Below are 13,238 nucleotides of genomic sequence, written 5' to 3' on the forward strand. Positions count from 1 at the left end.
CTGTATGGATCATGACTATTATCTCCATCATTTCCTTTTAGATGTCCTGCTTCCTCCAAGATAACACGCAAATCCTTTGCATATGAATGATGTTTTCAGTTATGACATAGTTGTGCTTAAATTATTCTTTCCATTCCTGCCCACCATCCACTCTTCGCTTTGGTTAGCATCATAACTTTAAGCTGACATAAGCAATAAGAAACAGAATTTTTACTTTTTGCCAAGTCATCTCCTTCAGCTTGTGGGCCAGTATCACTGTAAAAGTGTAGCAGCTATTTACAGTGTAGACCTGGCATTAGTGTGTGTGTGTGTGCGTGTGTGTGTGTGCGTGTGTTTGTTTGCATGTGGCATGTGCACTTTAACAATTTACACACATCACTGAGCACATTAGACTGATGCGACTCAGCTGAGCTGATCCATGAAGAGAAAAAAAAGTCTGAAAATCAAAATGGTTAGCAAGAAAGCCAGGCGTTTTATTGCAGTAGTAAGGTTTTTATCTAATAAATGTAGAGTTCAAACTACTTTTACATTCAGGAGTTTAATTTAAAAAAACTGCTCTCGTGGCTGAAATTTTCTTATTGGGTAACTTAATCCTAAATGGGCGGGACAAAGACACAATGATTTGTAAGAGCACAAGTTAGCAATGTGGGGATGGAAAAATAAAAATAAAAACGCTCACATCAATTAATTCACACTCCTGTTTGTCGTGATCATAAAAGGTCGGCTCGCTCACTTGCCCTTGTCCTCTGCAGGAACTTAACAACCTCTAACCTCTGACTTCCCGTAACCTGATCTTTTAAGAACTTGAGAGGCTTTGGTTACGAGGCTCTTCCCTCCATTATCCTTTAGAAATCACGTTTTGGATTTACGCTGTTAAAAAAGGCTAAAGCAATACTGACTGCTGTGTCATATTACTTTACTATGTGTGTTTTTTTTATGGTTGGAGAGTTAAGTAAACATACAACAGTGGAAGAAATAGTGCAGATATAGATTTTCTTTCACATGTTTGCTCGAGGGCACTGCTGGGCCAGACAGGAGCCAGTTGGTGGTAAACCAGCTCTCTGTAACACTTATTTCATCTTTTTAATTTATTACCAGATGTCTTCGTTTGTTTAACGACCACTGTCTCAAGTGTTACTTTTAAAATATGGGTTATTCTGCTGAATATAGTTGCAGTGGTAAAATGGCGATTTCTGTTGTGTTTGTTGTAGTGAATCTGCTCGATCAATCACCATCTGTTAACCGTGGAAGTGCCTGGAATTGGCTTATAATATCACCTCTTGCGCCAGGAGCTCGTCTACAAAGCGAGTAGAAAAGTAGAAGCCAAGACGATGGCTACACGTTAAGTTCCTGCAGTGGAAAACAGCTTTAAGTTATTTAAATTACAACAACAGGTCAGTACTGAACTTCTAGCTGGACAAACTGGCGTGTGTTAGTAGTGTCAGTAGCAAGAGTCACTTCTTAATATAGTTTCTTCCTTTCTTAACTTTTCTTTTCCTTTATCACTGGGCTTCAATCTAATGTTTATGGTATGGGCACACTTGCATCATCTTTGCTAATATTTTGTGTAGCTTAGAGCTTGGAGTGTGCTTTCAGAAATGATGTGAGATTGAGTCTTTTAATTAACTCTGGCCAATGTTTGGACCCGTTGCTTTATTAGAGCGTCATCATTTCTAGTGTTGTCCCATCGTCCATTTATATATTTAAACTAAGCTAAGGTACAAGAAAATGCACATTCTGATTCATATCCAGCTGTAACGCGTGATCGATCGCAAGACAGATGTTTTCATCTTGGCGGAAATGTTGATCATGTTTCCCTCCATAGTAAGCTAGCAGCTTATTTGCTCTCATGCAGCAGTTTGGGCTTGTGAGCCTTAAAACTGAGATGATGTTTTGTTGCTAATTGAGAACAAATTTTGTTGGTCCAACACTGAGCTGCACAAAATCAAACTTCCTGAAGCCCCCACCCCCTTAGATTCTGACAGGCCTTTGACAATCCACTCTGTGACAAATTCATAACATTTGTCAGGGAAATTTATGAAAAACTTCCCATTACAGGATATCATGTTTACAAATGACAGCATAATTTTTCTGTTAATTTGATCAATGCATTCTGTTGCTGTAATATCGCTATATATCACTTTAGCTCACAATGAGATTCCACAGTCCTCCGTCTGTCAAATCCGCTCCTCCTGTCAAGTAATCATGGGCTATACATGGCTGTTTAATATTCATAATCATGTGTCACTTTGACATTTTCAAAAGGTTCCCAATCACAGTCTCTGATGGCATCCTGTACAGGCTATGCATAACAATCTTCTCCTCTGTCATCAATAATTGTAGCTATCCTCAGACAAGTCACACAGGGGCTGGTGGGGTGAGATGAATACAGGGCTGCATTATCACTGTAGACTTCTTTCTCCTTTTTTTTTACCCTCCAGATGTGTTTTAGCTGAACTGTAAAAACAACATGAGTAATTCCATATCCAAAAGCATTTAACAAGTGGAATACGCAGAGTGGATTTTTACAACAGCTTGCCGTCTGTGCGAGGTGCCACAGGGCTGAGAGGTGGGCAGCAGGTCTGTACTGTAGCAGATGGGCCAACTTCCCTGCTTGACAACATGTAGCTCACATTCCTTGGATTCCTCAAGCCTCTACTCTGAGCTCCATTCTTGCACAGCTCTTTGGGCCTACCTTTTTATAGCTCCGTGACATTCAGCCTGTATGTGCTTATTACATTATCCATAAAAAATCAATTCAATCCGACTAGCCACCGATGTTCTGAATATGTGCTGTTGTGTCTTTTTCAGCTGCTTATTTTTAGCTGAGGTCTGAGAGATCATCTGAGAAGAGAAATATATGAACGCAGGGTGTTAAAAAGCAGCTGTCAGGAATTCTTAAGTATAAAGTTCATCCCACATGAAATGGACCATCACTGCAGTAACAAGGAACGCTTACATTTTGTACAGAAGTGTGATCTTGTGATTATTTCCTCTGTTAGAACACATTTTATAAATGTTAAATATGGTAAATACGATAACTATTAAAGTTTAGATTGGTAAAACCAGTGCCTCCTAAATCCAGAGCCCAATTCACTTTGTAACTCCTTGTTGTCTGTTTTTTTCTTAAAGTCAAAATGCATTTCGAGCCTCCCACCTGTTTTAAAGCCTCACAAGACTGAAGGTATCTCAAAAGGTAGGTTTTGGAAAAATATGGTACACCTCAGAGGGGCTTTAAAGAAGTATAATTATCTAATTAGGATAAGAGATATGATCTCTCGACCATTTCTTTGTTTTTCTGACTAGCAAACTGTCATTCTGCCTTTTACAATACCCTCCAGGTGAACCCGAATTGTCGTAAAAACTAAAAAATTCTAGTACGAATTTCTAGAGGACTTGAAACAACTGTGTCCCTGTGTGGGAGGAGAAAGTCCTGGGATCAAATGTAAAGCGAAGTACAAAATAATGACTTACAATTAACTCCCAGCTGCTCTGTAGTTATGTGGTTTTACAGCATGCCTCAGGGTAGCGCATACAGACCCTTGAAATAACTAAAGCTGTAATTAAGGTTGTAACGTTTTCCCTGTTTTTACCCAACCCCAGACATGGGGAATACCTCAGGTCCGACATGCAGGAATGCTAACTGCAATCCTACCGAGCACACACTGGGAAGATGAGATAGCAGTTTGTATTAGAAATGTGATTTCTAAACGTCCAACAACGCTGCTCACCTCAGCAACTGGCAGCAAGTACTGGTCTAGGACCTGTGCTGCAGACGGTAAACACGCTCTTCTGCTGACACCTAAAGGACAAACTGGATTTTGTAGCTGGAATAGAAAAATGACTGATTATTTCATCCTGTCAAAAAATACAGACAACAAAAATGTTTGTATTCAAATATTCTTTATTTAAAAATTATAATAATTCACAGTTCATTGGAAATTACAGCACACATTTGAATGTGATGAGCATTTATTAAAATATATTGCTTTGGTTATACTAGTACCCATATACAGAAAACAATGTAAACCGATAGGTCCAAATATCAATGGAAATTGTAAAATGAGCCTATGTAATTTGCCTGCTTTTTGAAATGGATTACTTGATTGAAAGTGAAATACACATTTAAATTGTCAAATGACATGATTTTCCAAGACCATAATACAAAGATACAATATATGTTACATTTTATCACCAAAAAAAATAAAATATCAATTGCTGTGTAAATAAAGCTAAAAAAAAGGCTTAAAAATAGAGTCTATAAAATATTTATACATGTACAACGAATGTCATGAAAGCCTCTGTTAGTGCGGAAGTATTCAGAATCTGCATAATTCATAGAGAAATTACAGATAAATAAGTTATGGACAAAATACTTAGAGACTTCGCTCAGCGATGGTGGCTGTGTTAACAACACGGGGTGATTAATCTGCCACGCTCGCTTGATTTTAAGCTTTTCACGTCTACAGAAGGCAAAGACGACGCAGATCACCGCAATAACTTCATCTTGTAATCTCAGCCCTCCGTCTTTCACAGTGTTTTTTTTTGGAAGATTCAGTTTCCAATTCTGCACATTATTAGTATCATACTCTTCAAAGAATCGAGGAGAACATTCATATTACGTCAGCTGGAGCACCGTCACCGTGAAAAAACTGCTCTCGTCAAAAGAAAGAGATGCGTTATAAAAATTTATGCAAAAAAAAAAAAAAATTCCATCAAGAACTGGAGCCCCGATGGGTCTGTATTCACATGGCAGAAAATACAGCAAACACTGTTGAGGACCACCACCGTGGATGTAGTGTTTCCAACGTATACTTTGAATCCAATTAAAGTTATAAAAAAAGGACTTTCCTTAATTTTATGTATTTCAAAGTAATTTTGTTATGATGAAAAGTGTCTAGTGTCAGCAAAATACATTAAAGGTCTTCTCAAAACAGATTACAGTGTATTTACCTAACATTGAACAGAAAGCACGACAAGTCTTACTCTTTATAATGTCATGAACAGTATTGTGATATAGACACTGCTGTACTTGCAGCAAACGTCTTACAAATTAAAAGTCCTGTCCTTCATCGGACATCTATATAGTTGTGTTATCTGTAATATTGCACATTATAATACACTATTAACTTTTCTGGTGTCCAGTACCGCTACCTCCACCACCACTCCAAGGCCTCCCATTGGACTGCACTGCAACTGGGAGAAAGCAAATCATTTCTAAGACTGAGCTCAGGAAATGGAGGACAAAAACACACCGTTCAATAACTTACATAATCTGTAACAATACAGTCCACTTTGGAACAGTTAAACATCTTCTTTTAGTATAAAAACTGTCCTGGAAACCTATTTCATACATTCTTAATTTCAATCATTTCTAAACTAATTAATTCTGTTTTTAAAGTACCACTTACTTCGATGTGCAATCACTTCAGACATTCACCAAGGTGATTTTTTCCCCCATTACTCATACTTTTCTTGCAGCATCAAAAGGTTTCATGGAGAAAAGTTTCACGGTAATACACTACTCTTCATCTATGACCTCTGAAGACCATTGGAAGAAACTCCTTCCCTCCTTTGAGGCACATATACAACCTGTGGGTGGTTGGGATCATTATTTCCACGTTACCTTTTGAAATAAAATTTAAAAAACCCACTCAACTCTCCCAGCCATGTAACAGACTTTATCCACAGTGAAGGATATCTCCCACTCATTCAAAAAAAAGTTATTCATGTTGTAACAACAACAAAAACATCAGCTGTGCATCGCCCGAAGGGGTGAACTGCAACACACAAAGATCATTTCAAAACCGTTGTCTTATGTAAAGTCAGTGTCAAGGCACATATACAAAGATGTGCTTTTGTAAATACTCAAATCAGTAAATATCAAAAGTTCAATGTCTCAATGCCCTTGTTTGAAGGGGCACACAACCCGCGGTGCAATATATTAATTAGAGCTACACATTAAAGTTCCATTTACCAATATCTTTGATAATAACATCAAACGACATTCTATCAATGTGAAAGCATTGCTGCTCGTATTTCTGATCTCACCGTGAGGCAACAAAGCAGCTTTTTGCCTCTTTCAGCTCAAAACAAAAAGCAGCCGTACCCAGCACTTTGTCTCAAATTAGTGTACCGTATGCTACATCAACAACACAAAATGGTTTAAAGGAAAATATTTCTTCCAAGAGTTAATGAACAAAACAGGGTAAAATCCCGGTGAATACTGGAATCACACCGGCCACCTGGAGAGTAACTCCAATGGGTTACCTACAGTATGTAGCCCTGTGTCTACTGGATGTGTGGCAAACACCTTAAACACAACAACTAGGCAGCACCACGTCTCATGGTTCTGTTATTGTGAGTTTTGATTGTTAGAGTAGCAAAAACATTTGGTTCTAGCAACTCATCTGTATGGACAAGTATTGTAAACATTTAAGAAAAGGTTTCATTAGGAATGTACTGCATTCGTTTTTCCAAACTAGCTCAACCAAAAACCCTTGACGGACAAGATGGAGAATGTCCGACAGGGTCTCGTATCTAACCACAGCCCCGGGAATGTTCAGGGCAAAGGTAAGGGTTAACTTATGGGTGGTACTACGTGTGTTGCTCCTGTTCACCAAATTGTAGAGGCTATTACAACAAACAAACAGCTTTAACAACCATGTAAGCACACGCAGGAGCAGATGTTCACTGGTGTTATCAAGTGCTGTTTCCTTGTTCTTGCTCAAACAGCAGCATGGCGAGCTGGGAGCGAGAACCGAGACCTTCCAAGTTACCCTGAACACATCTGTGATAGATGTCTTCACTAAGCCGCGGGTTGCAGGCCTGGTAGATGTACTGCTGGTGCAAGGCTGGCTCCACGGCCCTGAATACGTGCAGACCCGAGTACTTCACGAACATGTCGAAGATGTCCAGGGTCTCTAGAATCTCCTCATTCTCCTGGACGTCTGCCACCATTCGAGTGCGCGTTGCCATGTAGTCGGAGTTGTAAAAACACGCTTCTTCGAATGACCGGCGGTCAAAATGGCCTGCGTCCTTGATGAGATCAACCGTGACCGGCTGCTGCTGGTTGTGATAGGCCACATCGGGCTTGTAGTCCTGGAAATGGATGGGGAAGAACACCTGCCAGTTGTTTATGGAATTCATGCGGCAGCGGTTCAGAAACTCTGAATTAATGTCTGTGTTGGCTTTAGCCAAGAAGAACAAGGTGTCGACTGGGTGCTTCTTCGAGATGATGTCCATAAATTTGATCTGGGACGGTGTTTCTGTCTTGACACTTATCCATGGGATTTTTACTGTAGGGTATTTGCGTTCATAAGCATTTATCTGAGTCTTCACACTGGCAAATATATCGTTCTGATTAACCTGCTGTGCCTCCACTGGGTCATAAATGAACAAGAATGTTAGGATGGCGTTTTCACTGGTCTCAAAAGCGTTTGAGGCAAAGACTTCCAGGAAATGGTCGATGTAGCTCCGGTCCTGCAGAGTAAGAGGTATAATGATGTGCACCCTCGTAGCTTCAGTGACATAGGGCATGGGAATTATCTCAATCCGACTCAAAGGTCGCACCAGATGAACCCGCTTGGTTATGGAACGGCTATGACCTTTCTGGTTAACAACCTCCAACTGAAGGTCCAAGGTGTACTCCATGCCCCTTATGGGGTCAAAGCGTCTGTAGCCGTTAATCAGCTGCTGCTTCTTCAGGTGTAAGACGGGCTTGTACTTCTTGTTCAGCTCTCCCATGGCTACGTCTATTACATCAGCCACATCCATGCGATCAATACCGCTCAGTTCACATTTCGGAGAGCCATCGATGCATGAATATATCTCCTCCTCTGTAAAGTATTCCCACTTCAGAACTTCAAACCGAGATTTCGGCTCAAAAGGTGGATTGATCCCCACGGGCCATTGGGCGCTTCGGTTTCCCTCAAAAGCAACCACGCTCACATTCTTTATTTCTGCCTGTGGAAACACAAGACACATTCTGACCTAGACAGTTGCGGAGCCACCATTTACAGAACTAATACTGCACTAAAATTGTGCTGTTTTGAACCTACAATGGAGGTTATTTTTGACTGAACCATGGGTGATTTGTTACACTTGGAAATCAGCTTACCTGCAGCTTAGCAATCTCATCGTAAGTCTTCTGGAGTTCAATCTCAGTGAAGTATCTGTGCAGGCGGTACATCTGTTCGGGGTCAGACACTGGATGGACAGTAAGAGCTTTCTTGAACTGTTCATTCTGCTCTTTACTGGGATCAGAGTTTTTTCCCAGCTCATAATGGTGGTACTGAAGGCCCTGAGAAGAAACAGAGAGGTCTTTTCATGAGGCATTTTAAATCCGGCATGACAGAAACATGGCGGGATGCATGTTTCTCCAAGCTTAGTTGTTATGCTGCGTTACTTCCATTCAAACAAATGTGACACGCTATCCAGGCAACATCTTGGGCTCATCGCCACTGCAAACAGGCTGGTTTCAACCATAATTGCAGAGTGAAAACTGAGATTCATTTTACAGGAATAGAATACTCTTGCTATACAACTACACTTTTAGTCATTTCCAGGAACTAAATTTGTTCTGGGAATATGAGGCTTAAGAGATGGTTTATCTTAATTAATGTCTCCACTTTTTGCATTATTAAACTATCACTGTCAGGTTAAAGAGGCAACAGTTAAGAATTTAGAGGTGAAACCTATAGTGCAGACGGCTGACACCGGCGCCTGAATCCCACTTAAAGACAAGTCTTTTAAGATGAAAACAGAGTAACCACCTAAGGAGCTTGAGTGATTAAAAAAGTGAATCTAATCTGATAAAGCTACAGAAAAAAAAACAGAGAACGGAGACACTGCTTAACTGAGCGGTGAAGCCACTCAGCCAACAGCTCTCAGCCTGTAGTGGTACGCTTACTGAAGCACTGTCCATGCCTAATTGTCATCAATGTTCTCTCTTAACACATAAATTGATGTCTGGGTCTGCGTTCAAGCTGTTTTCTTCACCCACACTAGGCCTTTTAACTTTCCCCCCTGATTCTCTCCGCTTATCTTAAGGGAGGGGGGGGGGCTATGCTGGAGCTCTTCTGGCTCAAGGCACTTTAGTTAGCCATGCAACTCACTCTCAACTGTGTAACAAGATGGTCTCCTGCACTGGGTCATGGCCAAGGAAGAGAAAATGGAAGCAGAAGACAGTGGAGCGAATCAACAATAAACTACTGGCCCACACTGTATATAGGTTGTCAGTGTAAATGTGTCCCTACTCTTTTAAAGACACATTTACACTGACAACCTTCTGACAATGTATTTTAACGTGTTGACAGAGACCACAAACTTTAGCGTGGATGAAGTAAAGTGTGCTGAATGCAGAGAGGGCAGATCAGTGCTCCACAGGGCTTGTTTGACCTTAAATGCTAATGACATTACAGGAGCAGTGCATGTTGACCCACAGGGGATTTTCACACCATTGAACCTAAGCAAGGCTGAACTCAGCTGTGCTCTGCTCGCCTGTTTACCTATTCCACGTTGTTGCTGGAGTCGTGGAGAAAAAAAAAGAACAAAAAAGAAAAAGGGAAGGCTAAAGGGTATTAGCAATCTACTCTGTAATATAAATACCACCTCTGTGCTAGAATGGTAATTACAGTTTTATATAGCCGTCTGTCAGTTTTAAGTGTTGTCCCAGAGGCAAAGCATGATTTCTGCCGTGACAGAACCCCTGCTGTAACCTGTCTCACGACTGTTCTCATTCATTTTAACTATAAACTGCCTCATTCGTTTCCCTTTCAAACCTCAAACATTGAAGCCAAGACGCAGTTTTACGGATTAAAAAAAAATGACTGACTGAAAAGAGATGTACTGAATATCTACATCGTGATTACGTGCGCCTTGAAGAATACACTCAACCTTACCTCATACTCACTGACACAGTTTGTGTTTGTGTAATCGATGATGCATCTTCCGAGCCACTCGTCAGGCCGTGCGCTCAGGATGTCGTTCCTGCAGTTTTCCAGGAAGGGCTGGAGCCGGAGGAGCAAGGTACGCGAGAGGAGGTACCCGAACCCTCCGTAGCAGTACTTCCCCTCCATCTCTCCGCCTATGAACTCCTCGGGGCTGCCCATGTAAAGCTCTCGATCCATACTCAGGTGATCCACCAGGGATTTGATCCTGTCGGCTTCTGTGTAGGCGTCATCTTGGACGAAGTAAAACCAGTCGTACTCGTTGATGTAATGGTCAAAAATGTATTTGATGTTCTGGAACATGTTCCAGATCAGCCTCTCGTCTCCGTGAGAGACGACGAACATGCCGTGCGGGACTTTGCGGTTGCGCATGCCGGTGAAGAAGATCACGGTGTCCAGGTGATGGCTAATGGTGCGATTGACGGCCACACCCAGGGTGTTTATGGTGTTTTTGGACGTCAGGACGCCGACCAACAGACGCTCTCGCATCCCCAACTCTGTGCTTATGTATTTAGCCCTGAAAGAGACATGAAACAGCTACTGAATAAATGCTGCTTTTGTATGAGAATACAACAGTCACAGCTTTATTTTTACCATTTTGTTCTGTAACTTTCGTGTTGAGTTTATTAATGGACCCTGAAATGTATGGGAATACTAAATACAGTAGATTAAATCTGTGCTTCTGTTCCCTAAATAAGCTCTGGGTGTTTGTGTGCAGACACGCAGACTAACAAGGGAAAAAAAAAACATAACTTCTTTGGAAAACTAAACATGCAAGAACTTGAATTGTGATTAATCACTGCAACCGCAGCCCAACCCAACTTTTATTTCCTTGTTATTCTCTAAGTGACATAAATTAAACCTTTTTATTAGAACTGCAATGGATTAATCATTTAGGGAACACAGCGAATAAACTTTTTCAGGAGAAAATGTCAAACTTCTGCTGGTTGCAGCATCTTAAATATGAGAGTTTGATACTTTATTTAAGCATATAAGATAGTAAATACATTTGAACACATCAGTTTGGGTTCTTTTCACTTCTTCTTGATACTTGAATAAACTAAACAATAGAGCTGCAACGGATGATTGTAAGTCTGTTGATGATTTTCTCAGTTGTTTGGTCCATAAAATGTCAGATAATTGTAAAATGTTGTTTCCCAGAACCGAAGATGACGTCCTCAAATGTCTTTGCATTGTCTAAAACCCAAAGATATTTAATTTATTATCATAAAAGACAAAAGAAAACATAAAATATTCACATTTGAGAATCTGAAATCTGAGACTTTTGACATTATTTACTATCGAAATAGTCAAATAATTTAATAGCTGACTACTAAATGATTTATTAATTAATCTCGAAAACAGCTGATAATGAAAATGACAATCAGCTGCGCCCTAAAAGATGAAACATGGATGCCAAACACGTTTACAACTCTGAACTCAGCAGAACTTTCCCACAAGGGAAAAGTCTCTTTCTGAGAATTGCAATCCAATACCACCACTTTGGGTACAAAACAAGGTCTCTATCCAGGAAATCTTGGAAATGTCTGCCTGTTTACTAAGAAAAAAATCTGGGGCAGAAATCCTGAAAAGAGAAATATGAGAAGAAAATATGGAGTTCATTTTTATCTCTAAGACAGGAGAATGTCAGCAGGTAGAAAACTAACAGAGGAAGACTTTTATATACGACTAAAATGACTTTAGAATTACATTTTCACTGAATAAAACCCCAATAAAACATATTTTCTTACATCTGGAGAACAAACTTTAAAGGCAACAGCATCTCTGCAGCATTAAAGCACTTCATTAAAATCCAGTTTACCTTCATTAAAACGAACACTTTGCATATTGCACTTGGTTTTTATAACATTTAGATGAATTACGCAGCCCTTACGTGTCATTAAGCTGTGTTTTTGTCAGTGTAAAACCTCACAGCCTACATTACAACACCTGCACACCTCGCATTATGTGCACTAACAATGTATTTACAGTGGATGAGCCACACTGCGGCCTACTTTACTGTAATGTGCTTTAAAAACTAGGTTAAAATCCATATATTGTGCACAACGTGTTCACCAGGTAATGTTGGCAACCATGCAAAGCCCTACCTGAAAACTTTCTTCGGGGCACTCTGCTGGACTTGTTTATATGGGACTATTCTTGGTTCAAAATCCTCTTCGGACTCCACATCGTTGATAGTGGAAATGGAGTTGGGCTTTCGGGCTCCTTTGAGCTGCCCATCCAGCCCCAGAGTCACCTCCTCACCCTCCTTCCCGTCTGGGTAACACGCTTGTTCCGTCCAGTTTACACTCAGTAAACTCAACGTGAACCCTAAAGAAATACCGATTACCACCGGGCCGACGGACCGCAGGACAGAAATAAACGCTGAAAATCTCATCTTGTTGCGTCGGCTCGTCCGTCTTCAGCTCCTCAGCGTCAAGAAAATGAGTTTAAAAATAAATAAAAAAAATAGGCCCTCAGGTCCGGGGAGAGCTCAACTACACATCAAGTCTGACCCGGAGCAGCTGTATCGACAGTCAACTTCAGGGAAAAGATATATCTTCTTCCGTACAATTTACGCAGGATCCTTACGTGTCAGTACAGCCGCGACCTGGCTCCTCCCTCCGCGGCCAGACGCTAGCGTCAGAAGGCGGGTCTAGTTCCAGACAAGTGCGGGTGAACTCAGGCTGCGCGGCGCGGAGGGATATTGAACCGGAGCCGTTGGCTGAAGGCGGTTGGAAAGGTGAACTGGAACACGACCAACGGCTGTTTACGCCAGGTGAAGACCTCCGTTCATATATAATATTATATTATTAATATTATATATGTTATAAATTTAAAAGCAAAAAATAAAGTAAAAAATAAAAAATAAAGTAAAAAGATTATATATATATCGTTTTTAATCTTTTTACTTTATTTTTTACTTTTAAATTTATAACTCAGCATAGTCATACTAATTTTTTATACTATAGTCACTTTATTTTGCTTGCACTACCTGTATATTATATTATATATATAACATTATATGTAGTCTTAGACCTGTTCATAGCCTTGTGAAATCATTTCTGTATAATATATAATAAATTATTATTTCTTTCTACAATATGCCACTACCTCCCTCTGTAACCTGTGCAATATTATTATTCAACTTTAAATCCCATTTGTGTAATCATACTGTAACGTTATATAGTTTTTTCTTGATATCTTGTATTTATTTCTATTTTATTTTGTTATTTAATGTGTATTTTTTTTCTCTATCCACACTGCTGCTGTAAGATTGGAATTTCC

At 40.1% G+C, this 13,238-nt stretch overlaps 1 protein-coding gene across 1 annotated transcript; it reads right to left on the minus strand.

The window, feature by feature from the left end:
* Positions 1-3,892: 3,892 nt before the first annotated feature.
* On the minus strand, positions 3,893-12,560 carry chpfa (chondroitin polymerizing factor a). The gene is made up of 4 exons (XM_035676799.1): positions 12,059-12,560; positions 9,903-10,467; positions 8,120-8,302; positions 3,893-7,965 (listed from the first exon to the last, which is right to left on the minus strand). Exons 1-4 carry the CDS (start codon positions 12,346-12,348, stop codon positions 6,703-6,705), a joined length of 2,301 nt encoding a protein of 766 aa, XP_035532692.1. The 5' UTR covers positions 12,349-12,560; the 3' UTR covers positions 3,893-6,702.
* Between the last annotated feature and the right edge of the window lie 678 nt (positions 12,561-13,238).

Source organism: Morone saxatilis, unplaced genomic scaffold (genome assembly GCF_004916995.1).
Source record: "Morone saxatilis isolate NCDOM2014 unplaced genomic scaffold, NCSU_SB_2.0 Contig5, whole genome shotgun sequence".
Lineage (NCBI taxonomy): Eukaryota > Metazoa > Chordata > Actinopteri > Moronidae > Morone > Morone saxatilis.